The 26,316-nt window shown below is 51.0% G+C and overlaps 1 protein-coding gene across 1 annotated transcript; it reads left to right on the plus strand.

Moving 5' to 3' along the window:
• On the plus strand, positions 1-26,316 carry LOC119960965 (active breakpoint cluster region-related protein-like; the record flags this gene model as incomplete). The annotated part of the gene is made up of 5 exons (XM_038788517.1): positions 1-186; positions 2,153-2,287; positions 8,920-9,025; positions 25,820-25,967; positions 26,164-26,316. Coding segments are annotated over 5 exons (665 nt in total), but the record flags the coding sequence as incomplete, so codon positions are not given.

Here is a 26,316-nt window from a genome sequence, read left to right on the forward strand (position 1 = left end):
AGTCAAGGATATGTTGCTATTTTGATCAGTGTTTGTCTTGGTTTAGGCGGGAACGTTCGAAGGTTCCATACATTGTCCGTCAGTGCATCGAGGAGTTGGAAAAACGTGGAATTGAGGAAGTGGGAATATATCGGATCTCTGGAGTAGCCACAGATATCCAAACACTGAAATCTGCCTTCGACACGAGTGAGTGAAAGGCTCATCTTCATTCCTGACACAATTGTGTAAAATTCCGCTCCACACCCAGAATAACCCATTAACCGGGGGAGGGTTGGTGTTGCACAGATGGAGTTTTGGGTTACTAATGCTCACGTGGGAGCAGCACGATGGCGTAGTGATTAGTCCTGCAGCCTCACGGCGCCCAGGTTCCAGGTACAATCCCAGCTCTGGGTCAGTCCGTGTGGAGTTTGCACATTCTCCCCGTCTCTGCGTGGGTCTCACTCCCACAACCCAAAGATGTGCAGGTAGGTGAATTGGGCACGCTAAATTGCCCCTTAATTGGAAAAAATGAATTGGGTCCTCTAAATTTATTTTAAAAAAGTAATGCTCACATGGGAGACCCCATTCCTTGAGCTGAGTCCCCCTCTCACACTAGCTGGAGAGAGGGGCTCCTCCCTATCTATGCACTGAATGCTGGGGGTACTAACACACCCGGAGTTGCCAATATCACTATCTTGATATTTACCACAGGGAGAAAGTTCCCACAGTCTGACTGATTCCCTGGGACACGGTCTGACTGATTCCCTGGGACACAGTCTGACTGATTCCCTGGGACACAGTCTGACCGATTCCCTGGGACACAGTCTGACCGATTCCCTGAGTCACAGTCTGACTGATTCCCTGGGACACAGTCTAACTGATTCCCTGGGACACAGTCTGACCGATTCCCTGAGACACAGTCTGACTGATTCCCTGGGACACAGTCTGACTGATTCCCTGGGACACAGTCTGACTGATTCCCTGAGACACAGTCTGACTGATTCCCTGGGACACGGTCTGACTGATTCCCTGGGACACAGTCTGACTGATTCCCTGGGACACAGTCTGACTGATTCCCTGGGACACAGTCTAACTGATTCCCTGGGACACAGTCTGACTGATTCCCTGGGACACAGTCTGAATGATTCCCTGGGACACAGTCTGACTGATTCCCTGGGACACAGTCTGACTGATTCCCTGAGACACAGTCTGACTGATTCCCTGGGACACAGTCTGACTGATTCCCTGGGACACAGTCTGACTGATTCCCTGAGTCACAGTCTGACTGATTCCCTGGGACACAGTCTGACTGATTCACTGGGACACAGTCTGACTGATTCCCTGGGACACAGTCTGACTGATTCCCTGAGACACAGTCTGACTGATTCCCTGAGTCACAGTCTGACTGATTCCCTGGGACACAGTCTGACTGATTCCCTGGGACACAGTCTGACTGATTCCCTGAGTCACAGTCTGACTGATTCCCTGGGACACAGTCTGACTGATTCCCTGACAAACGGTCTGACTGATTCCCTGGGACACAGTCTGACTGATTCCCTGGGACACAGTCTGACTGATTCCCTGAGTCACAGTCTGACTGATTCCCTGGGACACAGTCTGACTGATTCCCTGGGACACAGTCTGACTGATTCCCTGACAAACGGTCTGACTGATTCCCTGGGACACAGTCTGACTGATTCCCTGAGACACAGTCTGACTGATTCCCTGGGACACGGTCTGACTGATTCCCTGGGACACGGTCTGACTGATTCCCTGGGACACAGTCTGACTGATTCCCTGGGACACAGTCTGACTGATTCCCTGGGACACAGTCTGACTGATTCCCTGGGACACAGTCTGACTGATTCCCTGGGACACAGTCTGACTGATTCCCTGAGACACAGTCTGACTGATTCCCTGGGACACAGTCTGACTGATTCCCTGGGACACAGTCTGACTGATTCCCTGGGACACAGTCTGACTGATTCCCTGAGACACAGTCTGACTGATTCCCTGAGTCACAGTCTGACTGATTCCCTGGGACACAGTCTAACTGATTCCCTGGGACACAGTCTGACTGATTCCCTGAGACACAGTCTGACTGATTCCCTGAGTCACAGTCTGACTGATTCCCTGAGACACAGTCTGACTGTCTCTGATTCTGTCCTTTCAGATACGAAGGATGTTTTGGTGATGTTAAGTGACATGGACATTAACGCCATTGCCGGAACACTGAAACTGTATTTCCGGGAGTTACCACAACCACTTCTCACTGACCGACTCTATCCAGCATTCGTGGAAGGAATTGGTGAGTCACATTGCAAGACCACAGCGACACCACCACAGCGCACTATTGTCCGAGTCCTTCCCGTTGTCCGTGTCCTTCCCGTTGTCCGAGTCCTTCCCGTTGTCCGTGTCCTTCCCGTTGTCCGAGTCCTTCCCATTGTCCGTGTCCTTCCCATTGTCCGAGTCCTTCCCGTTGTCCGTGTCCTTCCCGTTGTCCGTGTCCTTCTCGTTGTCCGTGTGCTTCCCATTGTCTGTGTCCTTCCCGTTGTCCGTGTCCTTCCTCTTGTCCGTCTCCTTCCCGTTGTCCGTGTCCTTCCCCTTCCCGTTGTCCGTGTCCTTCCTCTTGTCCGTCTCCTTCCCGTCGTCCGTGTGCTTCCCGTTGTCCGTGTCCTTCCCGTTGTCCGTGTCCTTCCTCTTGTCCGTGTCCTTCCCGTTGCCCGTGTCCTTCCCGTTGTCCGTGTCCTTCCTCTTGTCCGTCTCCTTCCCGTTGTCCGTGTCCTTCCTCTTCTCTGTGTGCTTCCTGTGTCCGTGTGCTTCCCGTTGTCCGTGTCCATCCCGTTGTCCGTGTCCTTCCCGTTGTCCGTGTGCTTCCCCTTGTCCGTGTGCTTCCCCTTGTCCGTGTGCTTCCCGTGTCCGTGTGCTTCCCGTGTCCCTGTGCTTCCCGTTGTCCGTGTGCTTCCCATTGTCCGTGTCCTTCCTCTTCTCCGTGTGCTTCCTGTGTCCGTTTCCTTCCCGTTGTCCGTGTGCTTCCCGTTGTCCATGTCCTTCCTCTGGTCCGTGTCCTTCCCGTTGTCCATGTCCTTCCCGTTGTCCGTGTCCTTCCTCTTGTCCGTGTCCTTCCCATTGTCCGTGTGCTTCCCGTTGTCCGTGTCCTTCCCGTTGTCCGTGTCCTTCACCGTTGTCCGTGTCCTTCCCGATGTCCGTGTCCTTCCTCTTGTCCGTGTCCTTCCCGTTGTCCGTGTGCTTCCCGTTGTCCGTGTGCTTCCCGTTGTCCGTGTCCTTCCCGTTGTCCGTGTCCTTCCTCTTGTCCGTGTCCTTCCTCTTGTCCGTCTCCTTCCCGTTGTCCGTGTCCTTCCTCTTGTCCGTCTCCTTCCCGTTGTCTGTGTCCTTCCTCTTGTCCGTGTGCTTCCCGTTGTCCGTGTGCTTCCCGTTGTCCGTGTGCTTCCCGTTGTCCGTGTCCTTCCCCTTGTCCGTGTGCTTCCCGTGTCCGTGTGCTTCCCGTGTCCGTGTGCTTCCCGTTGTCCGTGTCATTCCCGATGTCCGTGTCCTTCCCGTTGTCCGTGTCCTTCCTCTTGTCCGTGTCCTTCCCGTTGTCCGTGTCCTTCCTCTTGTCCGTGTCCTTCCCGTTGTCCGTGTGCTTCCCGTTGTCCGTGTCCTTCACCGTTGTCCGTGTCCTTCACCGTTGTCCGTGTGCTTCCCGTTGTCCGTGTGCTTCCCGTTGTCCGTGTCCTTCCCGTTGTCCGTGTCCTTCCTCTTGTCCGTGTGCTTCCCGTTGTCCGTGTCCTTCCCGTTGTCCGTGTCCTTCCTCTTGTCCGTCTCCTTCCCGTTGTCCGTGTCCTTCCCGTTGTCCGTCTCCTTCCCGTTGTCCGTGTGCTTCCCGTTGTCCGTGTCCTTCCCGTTGTCCGTGTCCTTCCCCTTGTCCGTGTGCTTCCCGTGTCCGTGTGCTTCCCGTTGTCCGTGTCATTCCCGATGTCCGTGTCCTTCCCCTTGTCCGTGTGCTTCCCGTTGTCCGTGTGCTTCCCGTTGTCCGTGTGCTTCCCCTTGTCCGTGTCCTTCCCGTTGTCCGTGTGCTTCCCGTGTCCGTGTGCTTCCCGTGTCCCTGTGCTTCCCGTTGTCCGTGTGCTTCCCGTGTCCGTGTCCTTCCCGTTGTCCGTATGCTTCCCATGTCCGTGTGCTTCCCGTGTCCCTGTGCTTCCCGTTATCCGTGTGCTTCCCGTTGTCCGTGTCCTTCCTCTTGTCCGTATCCTTCCCGTTGTCCGTGTCTTTCCTCTTGTCCGTGTCCTTCCCGTTGTCCGTGTCCTTCCTCTTGTCCGTGTGCTTCCCGTTGTCCGTGTCCTTCGTCTTGTCCGTGTGCATCCCGTTGTCCGTGTGCTTCCCGTGTCCCTGTGCTTCCCGTTATCCGTGTGCTTCCCGTTGTCCGTGTCCTTCCCGTTGTCCGTGTCATTCCCGTTGTCCGTGTCCTTCCCGTTGTCCATGTGCTTCCTCTTGTCCGTGTCCTTCCCGTTGTCCGTGTCCTTCCCGTTGTCCGTGTGCTTCCCGTTGTCCGTGTCCTTCCGTTGGCCGTCTCCTTCCCGTTGTCCGTGTCCTTCCCGTTGTCCTTCCTCTTCTCCGTGTGCTTCCCGTGTCCGTCTCCTTCCCGTTGTCCGTGTCCTTCCCGTTGTCCGTGTCCTTCCTCTTGTCCTGTCATTCCCGATGTCCGTGTCCTTCCCCTTGTCTGTGTCCTTCCCGTTGTCCGTGTGCTTCCCGTTGGCCGTCTCCTTCCCGTTGGCCGTCTCCTTCCCGTTGTCCGTGTCCTTCCCGTTGTCCGTGTCCTTCCTCTTCTCCGTGTGCTTCCCGTGTCCATCTCCTTCCCGTTGTCCGTGTCCTTCCCGTTGTCCGTGTCCTTCCTCTTGTCCGTGTCATTCCCGATGTCCGTGTCCTTCCCCTTGTCCGTGTCCTTCCCGTTGTCCGTGTGCTTCCCGTTGTCCGTGTCATTCCCGTTGGCCGTCTCCTTCCCGTTGTCCGTGTCCTTCCCGTTGTCCGTGTCCTTCCCGTTGTCCGTGTCCTTCCCGTTGTCCGTGTCCTTCCTCTTCTCCGTGTGCTTCCCGTGTCCGTGTCCTTCCCGTTGTCCGTGTCCTTCCCGTTGTCCGTGTCCTTCCTCTTGTCCGTGTCATTCCCGATGTCCGTGTCCTTCCCCTTGTCCGTGTCATTCCCGATGTCCGTGTCCTTCCCGTTGTCCGTGTCCTTCCAGTTGTCCGTGTGCTTCCCGTTGTCCGTGTCCTTCCCGTTGTCCGTGTCCTTCCCCTTGTCCGTGTGCTTCCCGTTGTCCGTGTCCTTCCCGTTGTCCGTGTCCTTCCTGTTGTCCGTGTGCTTCCCGTTGTCCGTGTCCTTCCCGTTGTCCGTGTCCTTCCCCTTGTCCGTGTGCTTCCCGTTGTCCGTGTCCTTCCCGTTGTCCGTGTGCTTCCTCTTGTCCGTGTCCTTCCCGTTGTCGGTGTCCTTCCCGTTGTCGGTGTCCTTCCCGATGTCCGTGTCCTTCCCGATGTCCGTGTCCTTCCCGATGTCCGTGTGCTTCCCGTTGTCCGTATCCTTCCCGATTTCCGTCTCCTTCCCGTTGTCCGTGTCCTTCCCATTGTCCGTCTCCTTCCCGATGTCCGTGTCCTTCCTCTGGTCCGTGTCCTTCCTCTGGTCCGTGTCCTTCCCGATGTCCGTGTCCTTCCCGATGTCCGTGTTCTTCCCGTTGTCCGTGTCCTTCCCGTTGTCCGTCTCCTTCCCGATGTCCGTGTCCTTCCTGTTGTCCGTGTCCTTCCTCTTGTCCGTCTCCTTCCCGTTGTCCGTCTCCTTCCCGATATCCGTGTCCTTCCCGTTGTCCGTGTCCTTCCCGTTGCCCGTGTCCTTCCCGTTGTCCGTGTCCTTCCCGTTGTCCGTGTCGTTCCCGTTGTCCGTGTCCTTCCCGTTGTCCGTGTCCTTCCCGTTGTCCGTGTCGTTCCCGATGTCCGTGTCCTTCCCGTTGTCCGTGTCCTTCCCGTTGTTTGTGTTGTTCCCGTTGTCCGTGTCCTTCCCGTTGTCCGTGTCCTTCCTCTTCTCCGTGTGCTTCCCGTGTCCGTGTCCTTCCCGTTGTCCGTGTCCTTCCCGTTGTCCGTGTCCTTCCTCTTGTCCGTGTCATTCCCGATGTCCGTGTCCTTCCCCTTGTCCGTGTCATTCCCGATGTCCGTGTCCTTCCCGTTGTCCGTGTCCTTCCCGTTGTCCGTGTCCTTCCAGTTGTCCGTGTGCTTCCCGTTGTCCGTGTCCTTCCCGTTGTCCGTGTCCTTCCCCTTGTCCGTGTGCTTCCCGTTGTCCGTGTCCTTCCCGTTGTCCGTGTCCTTCCTGTTGTCCGTGTGCTTCCCGTTGTCCGTGTCCTTCCCGTTGTCCGTGTCCTTCCCCTTGTCCGTGTGCTTCCCGTTGTCCGTGTCCTTCCCGTTGTCCGTGTCCTTCCCGTTGTCCGTGTGCTTCCTCTTGTCCGTGTCCTTCCCGTTGTCGGTGTCCTTCCCGTTGTCGGTGTCCTTCCCGATGTCCGTGTCCTTCCCGATGTCCGTGTCCTTCCCGATGTCCGTGTGCTTCCCGTTGTCCGTATCCTTCCCGATTTCCGTCTCCTTCCCGTTGTCCGTGTCCTTCCCATTGTCCGTCTCCTTCCCGATGTCCGTGTCCTTCCTCTGGTCCGTGTCCTTCCTCTGGTCCGTGTCCTTCCCGATGTCCGTGTCCTTCCCGATGTCCGTGTTCTTCCCGTTGTCCGTGTTCTTCCCGTTGTCCGTGTCCTTCCCGTTGTCCGTCTCCTTCCCGATGTCCGTGTCCTTCCCGTTGTCCGTGTCCTTCCTCTTGTCCGTGTCCTTCCCGTTGTCCGTCTCCTTCCCGATATCCGTGTCCTTCCCGTTGTCCGTGTCCTTCCCATTGTCCGTGTCCTTCCCGTTGTCCGTGTCCTTCCCGTTGTCCGTGTCCTTCCCGTTGTCCGTGTCGTTCCCGTTGTCCGTGTCGTTCCCGATGTCCGTGTCCTTCCCGTTGTCCGTGTCCTTCCCGTTGTTTGTGTTGTTCCCGTTGTCCGTGTGCTTCCCGTTGTCCGTGTCCTTCCCGTTTTTCGTTTTGTTCCCGTTGTCCATCTCCTTCCCGTTGTTCGTGTTGTTCCCTCTTGTCGTGTCCTTCCTCTGGTGCGTGTCTTTCCCGATGTCCGTGTCCTTCCCGATGTCCGTGTCCTTCCCGATGTCCGTGTCCTTCCTCTGGTCCCTGTGCTTCCCGATGTCCGTGTTCTTCCCGATGTCCGTGTCCTTCCCGATGTCCGTGTGCTTCCCGTTGTCCGTGTCCTACCCGATGTCCGTGTCCTACCCGATGTCCGTGTCCTTCCCGATGTCCGTGTCCTTCCCGATGTCCGAATCCTTCCCGATGTCCGTGTCCTTCCCGTTGTCCGTGTCCTTCCCGTTGTCCGTAGGCTCTGTTTCTGCAGCAACATTCGCCAAGTCCCAAAATGTTTTACAGACAATGAATTTCTTTGGAGGTGATCACAGGTAGAATGGGGGAAACACACCAGCAAATAGGACACTACCAGCAAAGTAACTGGATACGTCCACGGAGGCAGCACTCCCTCAGTACTGACCCTCTGACAGTGCGGCACTCCCTCAGTACTGACCCTCTGACAGTGCGGCACTCCCTCAGTACTGACCCTCTGACAGTGCGGCACTCCCTCAGTACTGACCCTCTGACAGTGCGGCACTCCCTCAGTACTCACCCTCTGACAGTGCGGCACTCCCTCAGTACTGACCCTCTGACAGTGCGGCACTCCCTCAGTACTGACCCTCTGACAGTGCGGCACTCCCTCAGTACTGACCCTCTGACAGTGCGGCACCCCCTCAGTACTGACCCTCTGACAGTGCGGCACTCCCTCAGTACTGGCACTCTGACAGTGCGGCACTCCCTCAGTACTGACACTCTGACAGTGCGGCACTGCCTCAGTACTGACCCTCTGACAGTGCAGCACTCCCTCAGTACTGACCCTCTGACAGTGCAGCACTCCCTCAGTACTGACCCTCTGACAGTGCAGAACTCCCTCAGTACTGACCCTCTGACAGTGCGGCACTCCCTCAGTACTGACCCTCTGACAGTGCGGCACTCCCTCAGTGCTGACCCTCTGACAGTGCAGCACTCCCTCAGTACTGACCCTCTGACAGTGCGGCACTCCCTCAGTACTGACCCTCTGACAGTGCGGCACTCCCTCAGTACTGACCCTCTGACAGTGCGGCACTCCCTCAGTACTGACCCTCTGACAGTGCAGCACTCCCTCAGTACTGACCCTCTGACAGTGCGGCACTCCCTCAGTACTGACCCTCTCACAGTGCGGCACTCCCTCAGTACTGACCCTCTGACAGTGCGGCGCTCCCTTAGTACTGACCCTCTGACAGTGCAGCACTCCCTCTGTACTGACCCTCTGACAGTGCAGCACTCCCTCAGTACTGACCCTCTGACAGTGCAGCACTCCCTCAGTACTGACCCTCTGACAGTGCAGCACTCCCTCAGTACTGACCCTCTGACAGTGCGGCGCTCCCTCAGTGGTGACCCGGAGTGTTAACCCTCTTTCTGTTCTAAGTCCCTGGGATATACTTTGAGCCTCTGTGGATTGGGAATGTCTGTCATGAATTCCAGTAAATGTCAGAGTCAAAACCATGACTGATGCCCAAGCAGATGGAGTGAGTGATCAGCTTGCTCACACCAGCTGGGCCCAGCCCTGATTTCAATCCCACTGCCCTGGGATGGGCTCCTGCCCCTAATGATGTGTGTGGGGCCGGATTGGCAATGATGTTGCTGCAGTTGAATATATCACCAGTACTAGCTGTTGGACAGAGGCTGTGCTCCCGGCTGACCCAGCTTGGCCTTGTAGAGGTTAGTGGCCAAGGCCTGTTGCTATGGTAACTGTTGTCTCTCTCTCTTTGCCAGCACTGTCTGACCCTGCAGCCAAGGAGAATTGTATGTTGCACCTGCTGCGGTCACTGCCTGACCCCAATCTCAACACCCTCCTCTTCCTGCTGGATCATCTGAAAAGGTACGGAATCCTAAAGCCCCCACCCCGTTCCCTCCGTTATCCTCCCTCACGGTGACTCGGGATTGAGCAGGGGGCAGAGTGGGTTTGATCAACAACGAGAAGTATTCAGCTCACGCCTAGACATACTCGAACACCCACCCATCCCTGCCGTACCAGACCCGCACCCTCGGGTACCCCACCATCTCCCACTCAGTCTACCCTGGGTGGGTGTGACCTGGCATAGGCCATTAACGTAAGTGTTTGATAGTTTAGCGAAGTTTCCACTTTGCTAAATATCAGCCCTGGGGGGGGTCACCAATATAAAATGAACACTAATAATGTGGCATCAGCCCAGTGATGTGGGGAATTATCCAGTCAGGTCCTGTTGCTAAAAGCAAGACAAATACAACCCAGTCAATTACCGCCCGATCAGTCTGCTCTCCATCATCAGCAAAGTGATGGGAGGAAATCAACAGTGTTATCAAGCGGCACTTACTCAGCAATAACCTGCTCACAGACACTCAGCAATAACCTGCTCACAGACACTCAGCAATAACCTGCTCACAGACACTCAGCAATAACCTGCTCACAGACACTCAGCAATAACCTGCTCACAGACACTCAGCAATAACCTGCTCACAGACACTCAGCAATAACCTGTTCACGGACACTCAGCAATAACCTGCTCACAGACACTGAGCAATAACCTGCTCACAGACACTCAGCAATAACCTGCTCACAGACACTCAGCAATAACCTGCTCACAGACACTGAGCAATAACCTGCTCACAGACACTCAGCAATAACCTGCTCACAGACACTCAGCAATAACCTGCTCACAGACACTCAGCAATAACCTGCTCACAGACACTCAGCAATAACCTGCTCACAGACACTCAGCAATAACCTGCTCACAGACACTCAGCAATAACCTGCTCACAGACACTCAGCAATAACCTGCTCACGGACGCTCAGCAATAACCTGCTCACAGACACTCAGCAATAACCTGCTCACAGACACTCAGCAATAACCTGCTCACAGACACTCAGCAATAACCTGCTCACAGACACTCAGCAATAACCTGCTCACAGACACTCAGCAATAACCTGCTCACACTCAGCAATAACCTGCTCACAGACACTCAGCAATAACCTGCTCACACTCAGCAATAACCTGCTCACAGACACTCAGCAATAACCTGCTCACAGACACTCAGCAATAACCTGCTCACAGACACTCAGCAATAACCTGCTCACGGACGCTCAGCAATAACCTGCTCACAGACACTCAGCAATAACCTGCTCACAGACACTCAGCAATAACCTGCTCACAGACACTCAGCAATAACCTGCTCACAGACACTCAGCAATAACCTGCTCACAGACACTCAGCAATAACCTGCTCACACTCAGCAATAACCTGCTCACACTCAGCAATAACCTGCTCACAGACACTCAGCAATAACCTGCTCACAGACACTCAGCAGTAACCTGCTCACAGACACTCAGCAGTAACCTGCTCACAGACACTCAGCAATAACCTGCTCACAGACACTCAGCAATAACCTGCTCACACTCAGCAATAACCTGCTCACAGACACTCAGCAATAGCCTGCTCACGGACACTCAGCAATAACCTGCTCACAGACACTCAGCAATAACCTGCTCACAGACACTCAGTAATAACCTGCTCACAGACACTCAGCAATAACCTGCTCACAGACACTCAGCAATAACCTGCTCACACTCAGCAATAACCTGCTCACGGACACTCAGCAATAACCTGCTCACAGACACTCAGCAATAACCTGCTCACGGACACTCAGCAATAACCTGCTCACAGACACTCAGCAATAACCTGCTCACAGACACTCAGCAATAACCTGCTCACAGACACTCAGCAATAACCTGCTCACAGACACTCAGCAATAACCTGCTCACAGACACTCAGCAATAACCTGCTCACAGACACTCAGCAATAACCTGCTCACACTCAGCAATAACCTGCTCACGGACACTCAGCAATAACCTGCTCACAGACACTCAGCAATAACCTGCTCACACTCAGCAATAACCAGCTCACAGACACTCAGCAATAACCTGCTCACAGACACTCAGCAATAACCTGCTCACAGACACTCAGCAATAACCTGCTCACAGACACTCAGCAATAACCTGCTCACAGACACTCAGCAATAACCTGCTCACAGACACTCAGCAATAACCTGCTCAGACACTCAGCAATAACCTGCTCACAGACACTCAGCAATAACCTGCTCACAGACACTCAGCAATAACCTGCTCACAGACACTCAGCAATAACCTGCTCACACTCAGCAATAACCTGCTCACAGACACTCAGCAATAACCTGCTCACAGACACTCAGCAATAACCTGCTCACAGACACTCAGCAATAACCTGCTCACAGACACTCAGCAATAACCTGCTCACAGACACTCAGCAATAACCTGCTCACAGACACTCAGCAATAACCTGTTCACGGACACTCAGCAATAACCTGCTCACAGACACTGAGCAATAACCTGCTCACAGACACTGAGCAATAACCTGCTCACAGACACTCAGCAATAACCTGCTCACAGACACTCAGCAATAACCTGCTCACAGACACTCAGCAATAACCTGCTCACACTCAGCAATAACCTGCGCACAGACACTCAGCAATAACCTGCTCACAGACACTCAGCAATAACCTGCTCACACTCAGCAATAACCTGCTCACAGACACTCAGCAATAACCTGCTCACACTCAGCAATAACCTGCTCACAGACACTCAGCAATAACCTGCTCACGGACACTCAGCAATAACCTGCTCACAGACACTCAGCAATAACCTGCTCACAGACACTCAGCAATAACCTGCTCACAGACACTCAGCAATAACCTGCTCACAGACACTCAGCAATAACCTGCTCACACTCAGCAATAACCTGCTCACAGACACTCAGCAATAACCTGCTCACAGACACTCAGCAATAACCTGCTCACAGACACTCAGCAATAACCTGCTCACGGACACTCAGCAATAACCTGCTCACAGACACTCAGCAATAACCTGCTCACAGACACTCAGCAATAACCTGCTCACACTCAGCAATAACCTGCTCACAGACACTCAGCAATAACCTGCTCACACTCAGCAATAACCTGCTCACAGACACTCAGCAATAACCTGCTCACAGACACTCAGCAATAACCTGCTCACAGACACTCAGCAATAACCTGCTCACAGACACTCAGTAATAACCTGCTCACAGACACTCAGCAATAACCTGCTCACACTCAGCAATAACCTGCTCACAGACACTCAGCAATAACCTGCTCACAGACACTCAGCAATACCCTGCTCACAGACACTCAGCAATAACCTGCTCACAGACACTCAGCAATAACCTGCTCACTGACACTCAGCAATAACCTGCTCACAGACACTCAGCAATAACCTGCTCACAGACACTCAGCAATAACCTGCTCACAGACACTCAGCAATAACCTGCTCACACTCAGCAATAACCTGCTCACAGACACTCAGCAATAACCTGCTCACAGACACTCAGCAATAACCTGCTCACAGACACTCAGCAATAACCTGCTCACAGACACTCAGCAATAACCTGCTCACAGACACTCAGCAATAACCTGCTCACAGACACTCAGCAATAACCTGCTCACAGACACTCAGTAATAACCTGCTCACAGACACTCAGCAATAACCTGCTCACAGACACTCAGCAATAACCTGCTCACAGACACTCAGCAATAACCTGCTCACGGACACTCAGCAATAACCTGCTCACAGACACTCAGCAATAACCTGCTCACAGACACTCAGCAATAACCTGCTCACAGACACTCAGCAATAACCTGCTCACAGACACTCAGCAATAACCTGCTCACACTCAGCAATAACCTGCTCACAGACACTCAGCAATAACCTGCTCACAGACACTCAGCAATAACCTGCTCACGGACACTCAGCAATAACCTGCTCACAGACACTCAGCAATAACCTGCTCACAGACACTCAGCAATAACCTGCTCACACTCAGCAATAACCTGCTCACAGACACTCAGCAATAACCTGCTCACACTCAGCAATAACCTGCTCACAGACACTCAGCAATAACCTGCTCACAGACACTCAGCAATAACCTGCTCACAGACACTCAGCAATAACCTGCTCACAGACACTCAGTAATAACCAGCTCACAGACACTCAGCAATAACCTGCTCACACTCAGCAATAACCTGCTCACAGACACTCAGCAATAACCTGCTCACAGACACTCAGCAATACCCTGCTCACAGACACTCAGCAATAACCTGCTCACAGACACTCAGCAATAACCTGCTCACTGACACTCAGCAATAACCTGCTCACAGACACTCAGCAATAACCTGCTCACAGACACTCAGCAATAACCTGCTCACAGACACTCAGCAATAACCTGCTCACACTCAGCAATAACCTGCTCACAGACACTCAGCAATAACCTGCTCACAGACACTCAGCAATAACCTGCTCACAGACACTCAGCAATAACCTGCTCACAGACACTCAGCAATAACCTGCTCACAGACACTCAGCAATAACCTGCTCACAGACACTCAGTAATAACCTGCTCACAGACACTCAGCAATAACCTGCTCACAGACACTCAGCAATAACCTGCTCACACTCAGCAATAACCTGCTCACGGACACTCAGCAATAACCTGCTCACAGACACTCAGCAATAACCTGCTCACAGACACTCAGCAATAACCTGCTCACAGACACTCAGCAATAACCTGCTCACAGACACTCAGCAATAACCTGCTCACACTCAGCAATAACCTGCTCACAGACACTCAGCAATAACCTGCTCACAGACACTCAGCAATAACCTGCTCACAGACACTCAGCAATAACCTGCTCACAGACACTCAGCAATAACCTGCTCACAGACACTCAGCAATAACCTGCTCACAGACACTCAGCAATAACCTGTTCACGGACACTCAGCAATAACCTGCTCACAGACACTGAGCAATAACCTGCTCACAGACACTGAGCAATAACCTGCTCACAGACACTCAGCAATAACCTGCTCACAGACACTCAGCAATAACATGCTCACAGACACTCAGCAATAACCTGCTCACACTCAGCAATAACCTGCGCACAGACACTCAGCAATAACCTGCTCACAGACACTCAGCAATAACCTGCTCACACTCAGCAATAACCTGCTCACAGACACTCAGCAATAACCTGCTCACACTCAGCAATAACCTGCTCACAGACACTCAGCAATAACCTGCTCACGGACACTCAGCAATAACCTGCTCACAGACACTCAGCAATAACCTGCTCACAGACACTCAGCAATAACCTGCTCACAGACACTCAGCAATAACCTGCTCACAGACACTCAGCAATAACCTGCTCACACTCAGCAATAACCTGCTCACAGACACTCAGCAATAACCTGCTCACAGACACTCAGCAATAACCTGCTCACGGACACTCAGCAATAACCTGCTCACAGACACTCAGCAATAACCTGCTCACAGACACTCAGCAATAACCTGCTCACACTCAGCAATAACCTGCTCACAGACACTCAGCAATAACCTGCTCACACTCAGCAATAACCTGCTCACAGACACTCAGCAATAACCTGCTCACAGACACTCAGCAATAACCTGCTCACAGACACTCAGCAATAACCTGCTCACAGACACTCAGTAATAACCTGCTCACAGACACTCAGCAATAACCTGCTCACACTCAGCAATAACCTGCTCACAGACACTCAGCAATAACCTGCTCACAGACACTCAGCAATACCCTGCTCACAGACACTCAGCAATAACCTGCTCACAGACACTCAGCAATAACCTGCTCACTGACACTCAGCAATAACCTGCTCACAGACACTCAGCAATAACCTGCTCACAGACACTCAGCAATAACCTGCTCACAGACACTCAGCAATAACCTGCTCACACTCAGCAATAACCTGCTCACAGACACTCAGCAATAACCTGCTCACAGACACTCAGCAATAACCTGCTCACAGACACTCAGCAATAACCTGCTCACAGACACTCAGCAATAACCTGCTCACAGACACTCAGCAATAACCTGCTCACAGACACTCAGCAATAACCTGCTCACAGACACTCAGTAATAACCTGCTCACAGACACTCAGCAATAACCTGCTCACAGACACTCAGCAATAACCTGCTCACACTCAGCAATAACCTGCTCACGGACACTCAGCAATAACCTGCTCACAGACACTCAGCAATAACCTGCTCACAGACACTCAGCAATAACCTGCTCACGGACACTCAGCAATAACCTGCTCACAGACACTCAGCAATAACCTGCTCACAGACACTCAGCAATAACCTGCTCACAGACACTCAGCAATAACCTGCTCACAGACACTCAGCAATAACCTGCTCACAGACACTCAGCAATAACCTGCTCACAGACACTCAGCAATAACCTGCTCACAGACACTCAGCAATAACCTGCTCACAGACACTCAGCAATAACCTGCTCACAGACACTCAGCAATAACCTGCTCACACTCAGCAATAACCTGCTCACAGACACTCAGCAATAACCTGCTCACAGACACTCAGCAATAACCTGCTCACAGACACTCAGCAATAACCTGCTCACAGACACTCAGCAATAACCTGCTCACAGACACTCAGCAATAACCTGCTCACAGACACTCAGCAATAACCTGCTCACACTCAGCAATAACCTGCTCACAGACACTCAGCAATAACCTGCTCACACTCAGCAATAACCTGCTCACAGACACTCAGCAATAACCTGCTCACACTCAGCAATAACCTGCTCACAGACACTCAGCAATAACCTGCTCACAGACACTCAGCAATAACCTGCTCACAGACACTCAGCAATAACCTGCTCACAGACACTCAGCAATAACCTGCTCACAGACACTCAGCAATAACCTGCTCACAGACACTCAGCAATAACCTGCTCACAGACACTCAGCAATAACCTGCTCACAGATACTCAGCAATAACCTGCTCACAGACACTCAGCAATAACCTGCTCACGGACACTCAGCAATAACCTGCTCACAGACACTCAGCAATAACCTGCTCACAGACACTCAGCAATAACCTGCTCACAGACACTCAGTAATAACCTGCTCACAGACACTCAGCAATAACCTGCTCACAGACACTCAGCAATAACCTGCTCACAGACACTCAGCAATAACCTGCTCACAGACACTCAGCAATAACCTGCTCACAGATACTCAGCAATAACCTGCTCACAGACACTCAGCAATAACCTGCTCACAGACACTCAGCAATAACCTGCTCACAGACACTCAGTAATAACCTGCTCACAGACACTCAGCAATAACCTGCTCACAGACACTCAGCAATAACCTGCTCACACTCAGCAATAACCTGCTCACAGACACTCAGCAATACCCTGCTCACAGACACTCAGCAATAACCTGCTCACAGACACTCAGCAATAACCTGCTCACGGACACTCAGCAATAACCTGCTCACAGACACTCAGCAATAACCTGCTCACAGACACTCAGCAATAACCTGCTCACAGACACTCAACAATAACCTGCTCACAGACACTCAGCAATAACCTGCTCACAGACACTCAGCAATAACCTGCTCACAGACACTCAGCAATAACCTGCTCACAGACACTCAGCAATAACCTGCTCACAGACGCTCAGCAATAACCTACTCACGGACGCTCAGCAATAACCGGCTCACGGACACTCAGCAATAACCTGCTCACAGACACTCAGCAATAACCTGCTCACAGACACTCAGCAATAACCTGCTCACAGACACTCAGCAATAACCTGCTCACAGACACTCAGCAATAACCTGCTCACAGACACTCAGCAATAACCTGCTCACAGACACTCAGCAATAACCTGCTCACAGACACTCAGCAATAACCTGCTCACAGACACTCAGCAATAACCTGCTCACAGACACTCTGCAATAACCTGCTCACAGACACTCAGCAATAACCTGCTCACAGACACTCAGCAATAACCTGCTCACAGACACTCAGCAATAACCTGCTCACAGACACTCAGCAATAACCTGCTCACAGACACTCAGCAATAACCTGCTCACAGACACTCAGCAATAACCTGCTCACACTCAGCAATAACCAGCTCACGGTCGCTTAGTTTGGGTTTGGTTTTGATGAATGTAAGAAATGGTTATATATGTTGTATTTTATGCAGTAAGGGTTTTTAAAGCCCCTGGGTTAAGGTATATATTTGTCGCAGTGAGAAGGTATCCAGACTGTGTGCCTGCTAAAGCTGTCATTAAGAGGTCCTAAAATCGGACTCGAAGCACCCGAGTGTAGAGACCTGGTTACCGACATGGCTGGGTTTCTCAGCCTCGAGAAAATACAGTTTGCCTGAAGAGGGTCTACGCTAGGGCTCTCTCGGAGGTGGCAGCCGTTCGTCGACTTTCTCGGGGAAAATTAAAAATGGCAGCAGCAGCAATCTGTAGGGGGGGGGGGTGCTGTGGGTGAGTGCTTCATTGGGATGGTGTGGGGAGACTGGGTCGCGTGGGATAATGTCTATTTAATTATTGCATATTCTCTTTTTGAACAATGTTAATGTTCACTCTAGTTTGTTTTGTTATTATGGTTACTACTGTTTTATTATGAAAAATTCTGCGCAAAACCTTAATAAAAATACTTTTTTTTTTAAATGTCCTAAAAGATGAGGTCATTATTAATTTTAACCATTTACTTGATACAGAGAGATGCCTAATACAACATTGTTATGATTAGGTCAGGTTACTGGGTTACGGGATGGGGTGGCGGCCAAGATAGGGTGCACTTTCCAAGGGTCGGTACAGACTCGATGGACAGAATGGCCGCCTCCTGAACTGTAAATTCCATCGCTATTATTATTTTTTAATTTAGAGTACCCAATTCATTTTTTCCAATTAAGGGCCAATCCACCTCCCCTGCATATCGTTTGGGTTGTGGGGGTGAAACCCACGCAGACACGGGGTTACTGGGACACGGACAGTGACCCAGAGCCGGGATTGAACCTGGGACCTCGGCGCCATCAGGCTACAGGGCTAACCCACTGCGTCACTGTGCTGCCTCTTCCATTGCTGGAAATGCCCTCCAGAGTAGATAATTTATGAGAGATTGTGTGCAGTCTTAGCTAAGCAGGTGATAGAACATCATAGTGGGATGTAATTGATGGGAGCAGCCAGGTCTGTATGTAGCTTTGCAGTTTGATACAGGTTTTGCAGTCTGCTATGAGTTTTTAAGTTGAACAGCAGTTTTCTAAATGCTGTCGTATTGAGCAGAATCCATTGACCAGATAGACAGAGTTTCAGGTTGTTCTTGAAATGTCCTCTCTCTTAAACGTCTCTACAGGGTGACGTCTGGTGGTGACATGTAGGTGGAGGCCACACGTTGGGTGGCTCCTGCTAGAGCAGCTGTTTTTTGACCCTCTTATACCCAGGTTTTTGGGGACAATTTTGGATGATTAGGTTTTGGAAAGTGTGAAGAAGTCGTAGGATATTAAAGTTTCAGAAGAAGAATCAGGGGAAGAAGGGGGTGAGCAATAGTCCCCGGCACGTTTGGTTGTGAGATCAGTGAGAGGAAAGATGGGTGCAAGCTTGCCGAGGGGGCCGTGTCCATTCCGGTGGGTAAGCTGGTCGAAGTGATGGCGAGGAGTTTGAGCGGCTTTCCACCCAAGCATTTTCAGAGGCATCAGAAAGAAATAATGACTTTGCACAAGGTGTGGGTGGGTGAGACTCTTACCCCGGTAAAGGAGTGGTGTTGGTTAGGTGGTGTTGGTTAGCTGGTGCTGGTTAGCTGGTGCTGGTTAGCTGGTGCTGGTTAGCTGGTGCTGGTTAGCTGGTGCTGGTTAGCTGTTGTTGGTTATCCAGTGCTGGTTAGCTGATGCTGGTTAGCTGATGCTGGTTAGCTGTTGTTGGTTAGCCAGTGCTGGTTAACCGGTGTTGGTTAGCCGGTGCTGGTTAACTGTTGTTGGTTAGCTGGTACTGGTTAGCTGGTGCTGGTTAGCTGTTGTTGGTTAGGTGGTGCTGGTTAGCCGGTGTTGGTTAGCTGTTGTTAGTTAGCCAGTGCTGGTTAGCTGTTGTTGATTAGGTGGTGCTGGTTAGCTGTTGCTGGTTAGCCAGTGTTGGTTAGCCAGTGCTGGTTAGCTGGTGTTGGTTAGCTGGTGTTGGTTAGCTGGTGTTGGTTAGCTGGTGTTGGTTAGGTGGTGTTGGTTAGCTGGTGTTGGTTAGGTGGTGTTGGTTAGGTGGTGTTGGTTAGCGGGTGTTGGTTAGCTGGTGCTGGTTAGGTGGTGTTGATTAGCTGGTGTTGGTTAGGTGGTATTGGTTAGGTGGTGCTGGTTAGCTGGTGCTGGCTAGCTGGTGTTGGTTAGGTGGTGTTGGTTAGCTGGTGCTGGTTAGCTGGTGCTGGTTAGCTGGTGTTGGCTAGCTGGTGCTGGTTAGGTGGTGCTGGTTAGGTGGTGCTGGTTAGGTGGTGCTGGTTAGGTGGTGTTGGTTAGCTGGTGCTGGTTAGCTGTTGCTGGTTAGGTGGTGCTGGTTAGGTGGTGTTGGTTAGGTGGTGTTGGTTAGGTGGTGTTGGTTAGCTGGTGTTGGTTAGGTGGTGCTGGTTAGGTGGTGCTGGTTAGCTGGTGCTGGTTAGCTAGTGCTGGTTAGCTGGTGCTGGTTAGCTGGTGTTGGTTAGCTGGTGTTGGTTAGCTGGTGTTGGTTAGGTGGTGCTGGTTAGCTGTTGCTGGCTAGGTGGTGTTGGCTAGCTGATGTTGGTTAGCTGGTGTTGGTTAGCTGGTGCTGGCTAGGTGGTGTTGGTTAGCTGATGTTGGTTAGCTGGTGTTGGTTAGCTGGTGTTGGCTAGCTAGAGTTGGTTAGGTGGTGCTGGTTAGGTGGTGTTAGTTAGGTGGTGCTGGTTAGCTGTTGCTGGCTAGGTGGTGTTGGTTAGCTGGTGCTGGTTAGCTGGTGCTGGTTAGCTGGTGTTGGTTAGCTGGTGTTGGTTAGGTGGTGCTGGTTAGCTGGTGCTGGCTAGGTGGTGTTGGCTAGCTGATGTTGGTTAGCTGGTGCTGGCTAGGTGGTGTTGGCTAGCTGATGTTGGTTAGCTGGTGTTGGTTAGCTGGTGTTGGCTAGCTAGAGTTGGTTAGGTGGTGCTGGTTAGGTGGTGTTAGTTAGGTGGTGCTGGTTAGCTGTTGCTGGCTAGGTGGTGCTGGTTAGGTGGTGTTGGTTAGCTGGTGTTGGTTAGCTGGTGCTGGCTAGCTGGTGTTGGCTAGCTAGAGTAGGTTAGGTGGTGTTGGTTAGGTGGTGCTGGTTAGCTGGTGCTGGTTAGCTGGTGTTGGTTAGCTGGTGCTGGTTAGCTGGTGCTGGCTAGCTGGTGCTGGTTAGGTGGTACTGGTTAGGTGGTGTTGGTTAGGTGGCGCTGGCTAGCTGGCGTTGGTTAGGTGGCGTTGGTTAGGTGGCGTTGGTTTGCTGGTGTTGGTTAGCTGGTGCTGGTTATGTGGTGCTGGTTAGGTGGTGCTGGTTAGGTGGTGTTGGCTAGCTGGTGCTCGTTAGGTGGTGCAGGTTAGCTGGTGTTGGTTAGGTGGTGCTGGTTAGCTGTTGCTGGCTAGCTGGTGTTGGTTAGCTGGTGTTGGTTAGCTGGTGCTGGCTAGCTGGTGCTGGTTAGCTGGTGCTGGTTAGGTGGTGTTGGTTAGGTGGTGTTGGTTAGGTGGTGTTGGTTAGGTGGTGTTGGTTAGGTGGTGTTGGTTAGGTGGTGTTGGTTAGGTGGTGTTGGTTAGGTGGTGTTGGTTAGGGGGTGTTGGTTAGGGGGTGTTGGTTAGGGGGTGTTGGTTAGGGGGTGTTGGTTAGGTGGTGCTGGTTAGCTGGTGCTGGTTAGCCGATTTTGGTTAGGTGGTGTTGGTTAGGTGGTGCTGGTTAGGTGGTGCTGGTTAGGTGGTGCTGGTTAGCTGGTGCTGGTTAGCTGGTGCTGGTTAGCTGGTGCTGGTTAGCTGGTGTTGGCTTGGTACCTGAGGCGGGCGAGGGGAGTTGTGTATGAGAATGGGAAGAGGGCCAGCCGCTTGTTGGCGGGTCAGCACCGCTGGCAGGCGGCGTGATAGAGATTGTTCAGGTCTGGGATGGGAGAGCGGGTGGTGGCCCCGGAGCAGGTGGGCAAAGTTTGACAGGGATTTGTATAAATCAGAGCCTCCAGAGGTGAGTCGCAAATGAGGGGGGTTTTCTCGTGATTGGAGTGCCCTGAAATAGGAGCTCAGTAAGAAGTCTTACAACACCAGGTTAAAGTCCAACAGGTTTGTTTCAAACACGAGCTTTTGGAGCATTTCTCCTCCTTCACCTGAGGAAGGAGCCGTGCTCCGAAAGCTAGTGTTTGAAACAAACCTGTTGGACTTTAACCTGATGTTGTAAGACTTCTTACTGTGCTCACCCCAGTCCAACGCCGGCATCTCCACATCATCTGAAATAGGAGAGGAGAGGTTGGATTGGAGGAGCCAGTGGGGGTGGAAGAAGCACAGGTGGCGATGGGGAGAATGTAGACCGACAAGGCACCGGGGCCAGATCCTTTCCTGGTGGAATTTTGAGAAGTTTAAGGTTAAGTTGGTGCTGCTGTTGGTGGCAAAGTTTAAGGACTCGATGATCAGGATCACTCACTGTGTAACTGTACAGAGTCACTGCTTATTCAGCAGGGTGAGGGTCACTCACTGTGTAACTGTACAGAGTCACTGCTTATTCAGCAGGGTGAGGGTCACTCACTGTGTAACTGTACAGAGTCACTGTTTATTCAGCAGAGTGAGGATCACTCACTGTGTAACTGTACAGAGTCACTGTTTATTCAGCAGGGTGAGGATCACTCACTGTGTAACTGTACAGAGTCACTGTTTATTCAGCAGGGTGAGGGTCACTCACTGTAACTGTACAGAGTCACTGTTTATTCAGCAGGGTGAGGATCACTCACTGTGTAACTGTACAGAGTCACTGCTTATTCAGCAGGGTGAGGATCACTCACTGTAACTGTACAGAGTCACTGTTTATTCAGCAGGGTGAGGATCACTCACTGTGTAACTACTGAGTCACTGTTTATTCAGCAGGGTGAGGGTCACTCACTGTGTAACTGTACAGAGTCACTGCTTATTCAGCAGGGTGAGGATCACTCACTGTGTAACTACTGAGTCACTGTTTATTCAGCAGGGTGAGGGTCACTCACTGTGTAATTGTACAGAGTCACTGTTTATTCAGGGTGGGGATCACTCACTGTGTAACTGTACAGAGTCACTGTTTATTCAGGGTGAGGATTACTCACTGTGTAACTGTACAGAGTCACTGTTTATTCAGGGTGAGGATCACTCACTGTGTAACTGTACAGAGTCACTGTTTATTCAGCAGGGTGAGGATCACTCATTGTGTAACTGTACAGAGTCACTGTTTATTCAGGGTGAGGATCACTCACTGTGTAACTGTACAGAGTCACTGTTTATTCAGGGTGAGGATCACTCACTGTGTAACTGTACAGAGTCTCTGTTTATTCAGCAGGGTGAGGATCACTCATTGTGTAACTGTACAGAGTCACTGTTTATTCAGGGTGAGGATCACTCACTGTGTAACTGTACAGTCACTGTTTATTCAGGGTGAGGGTCACTCACTGTGTAACTGTACAGAGTCACTGTTTATCCAGCAGGGTGAGGGTCACTCACTGTGTAACTGTACAGAGTCACTGTTTATTCAGCAGGGTGAGGATCACTCATTGTGTAACTGTACAGAGCCACTGTTTATTCAGGGTGAGGATCACTCACTGTGTAACTGTACAGAGTCACTGTTTATTCAGCAGGGTGATGATCACTCACTGTGTAACTGTACAGAGTCACTGTTTATTCGTGATGAGGATCACTCACTGTGTAACTGTACAGAGTCTCTGTTTATTCAGGGTGAGGATCACTCACTGTGTAATTGTACAAAGTCACTGTTTATTCAGGGTAAGGATCACTCACTGTGTAACTGTACAGAGTCACTGTTTATTCAGGGTGAGGATCACTCACTGTGTAACTGTACAGAGTCACTGTTTATTCAGCAGGGTGAGGATCACTCACTGTGGAACTGTACAGAGTCACTGTTTATTCAGCAGGGTGAGGATCACTCACTGTGTAACTGTACAGAGTCACTGTTTATTCAGCAGGGTGAGGATCACTCACTGTGTAACTGTACAGAGTCACTGTTTATTCGTGATGATAATCACTCACTGTGTAACTGTACAGAGTCACTGTTTATTCAGGGTGAGGATCACTCACTGTGTAACTGTACAGAGTCACTGTTTATTCAGGGTGAGGATCACTCACTGTGTAACTGTACAGTCACTGTTTATTCAGGGTGAGGATCACTCACTGTGTAACTGTACAGAGTCACTGTTTATTCGTGCTGAGGATCACTCACTGTGTAACTGTACAGAGTCACTGTTTATTCGTGATGAGGATCACTCACTGTGTAACTGTACAGAGTCACTGTTTATTCAGCAGGGTGAGGGTCACTCACTGTGTAACTGTACAGTCACTGTTTATTCAGGGTGAGGGTCACCCACTGTGTAACTGTACAGAGCCACTGTTTATTCAGCAGGGTGAGGATCATTCACTGTAACTGTACAGAGTCACTGTTTATTCAGCAGGGTGAGGATCACTCACTGTGTAACTGTACAGAGTCACTGTTTATTCAGGGTGAGGGTCACCCACTGTGTAACTGTACAGAGCCACTGTTTATTCAGCAGGGTGAGGATCACTCACTGTGTAACTGTACAGAGTCACTGTTTATTCAGGGTGAGGATCACTCACTGTGTAACTGTACAGAGTCACTGTTTATTCAGGGTGAGGATCACTCACTGTGTAACTGTACAGAGTCACTGTTTATTCAGCAGGGTGAGGATCACTCATTGTGTAACTGTACAGAGTCACTGTTTATTCAGCAGGATGAGGATCACTCACTGTGTAACTGTACAGAGTCACTGTTTATTCAGGGTGAGGATCACTCACTGTGTAACTGTCCAGTCACTGTTTATTCAGCAGGGTGAGGATTACTCACTGTGTAACTGTACAGAGTCACTGTTTATTCAGCAGGGTGAGGATTACTCACTGTGTAACTGTACAGTCACTGTTTATTCAGGGTGAGGGTCACTCACTGTGTAACTGTACAGAGTGACTGTTTATTCAGGGTGAGGATCACTCACTGTGTAACTGTACAGAGTCACTGTTTATCCAGCAGGGTGAGGGTCACTCACTGTGTAACTGTACAGAGTCACTGTTTATTCAGCAGGGTGAGGATCACTCATTGTGTAACTGTACAGAGTCACTGTTTATTCAGGGTGAGGATCACTCACTGTGTAACTGTACAGAGTCACTGTTTATTCAGCAGGGTGATGATCACTCACTGTGTAACTGTACAGAGTCACTGTTTATTCGTGATGAGGATCACTCACTGTGTAACTGTACAGAGTCTCTGTTTATTCAGGGTGAGGATCACTCACTGTGTAATTGTACAAAGTCACTGTTTATTCAGGGTAAGGATCACTCACTGTGTAACTGTACAGAGTCACTGTTTATTCAGGGTGAGGATCACTCACTGTGTAACTGTACAGAGTCACTGTTTATTCAGCAGGGTGAGGATCACTCACTGTGGAACTGTACAGAGTCACTGTTTATTCAGCAGGGTGAGGATCACTCACTGTGTAACTGTACAGAGTCACTGTTTATTCAGCAGGGTGAGGATCACTCACTGTGTAACTGTACAGAGTCACTGTTTATTCGTGATGAGGATCACTCACTGTGTAACTGTACAGAGTCACTGTTTATTCAGGGTGAGGATCACTCACTGTGTAACTGTACAGAGTCACTGTTTATTCAGGGTGAGGATCACTCACTGTGTAACTGTACAGTCACTGTTTATTCAGGGTGAGGATCACTCACTGTGTAACTGTACAGAGTCACTGTTTATTCGTGCTGAGGATCACTCACTGTGTAACTGTACAGAGTCACTGTTTATTCGTGATGAGGATCACTCACTGTGTAACTGTACAGAGTCACTGTTTATTCAGCAGGGTGAGGATCACTCACTGTGTAACTGTACAGAGTCACTGTTTATTCAGGGTGAGGATCACTCACTGTGTAACTGGACAGAGTCACTGTTTATTCAGGGTGAGGATCACTCACTGTGTAACTGTACAGAGTCACTGTTTATTCAGCAGGGTGAGGATCATTCACTGTAACTGTACAGAGTCACTGTTTATTCAGCAGGGTGAGGATCACTCACTGTGTAACTGTACAGAGTCACTGTTTATTCAGGGTGAGGGTCACCCACTGTGTAACTGTACAGAGCCACTGTTTATTCAGCAGGGTGAGGATCACTCACTGTGTAACTGTACAGAGTCACTGTTTATTCAGGGTGAGGATCACTCACTGTGTAACTGTACAGAGTCGCTGTTTATTCAGGGTGAGGATCACTCACTGTAACTGTACAGAGTCACTGTTTATTCAGCAGGGTGAGGATCACTCACTGTGTAACTGTACAGAGTCGCTGTTTATTCAGGGTGAGGATCACTCACTGTAACTGTACAGAGTCACTGTTTATTCAGCAGGGTGAGGATCACTCACTGTGTAACTGTACAGAGTCACTGTTTATTCAGGGTGAGGATCACTCACTTGTTGTTGGCAGGGGATTAAACGTGTGCTGGGTGTTGATAATTTTGCTTTTTCTTTAGGGTTGCGGAGAAGGAATCTGTCAATAAAATGTCCATTCACAACCTGGCAACAGTGTTCGGTCCAACACTGCTTCGCCCATCAGAAACCGAACACAAAACCCACGCCAACATCGTCTCCGATATCTGGTCTCACGAAGTCATGGCGCAGGTACGTGTGATCAGTGAGTGTGAGTGAACGGGTGAGTGTGTTGGTGTGAGTTTGTCAGTGTGAGTGAGTGGGTGTGTCTGTGAGTGATTGGGTGTGTCTGTGAGTGTGTCAGGCTGATTGTGTTAGTGGGCGAGTGTGATCAGTGTGAGTGTGTCAGTGTGCAGGGAATTGGCACTGACACTTTGCTTTCTCACAGGTCCAGGTTCTCTTGTACTACCTGCAGCATCCCCCAGTCTCCATCAGCGAACTCAAGCGAAACACCCTCTACTATTCCACTGACGTGTAGAGAAAGGTCAGAACCTCTGAATCCTTCAACTCAATCGACCAGCAAAATCAAATCAAAATGATG

Source organism: Scyliorhinus canicula, unplaced genomic scaffold, assembly GCF_902713615.1.
Source record: "Scyliorhinus canicula unplaced genomic scaffold, sScyCan1.1, whole genome shotgun sequence".
Classification (NCBI taxonomy): Eukaryota; Metazoa; Chordata; class Chondrichthyes; order Carcharhiniformes; family Scyliorhinidae; genus Scyliorhinus; species Scyliorhinus canicula.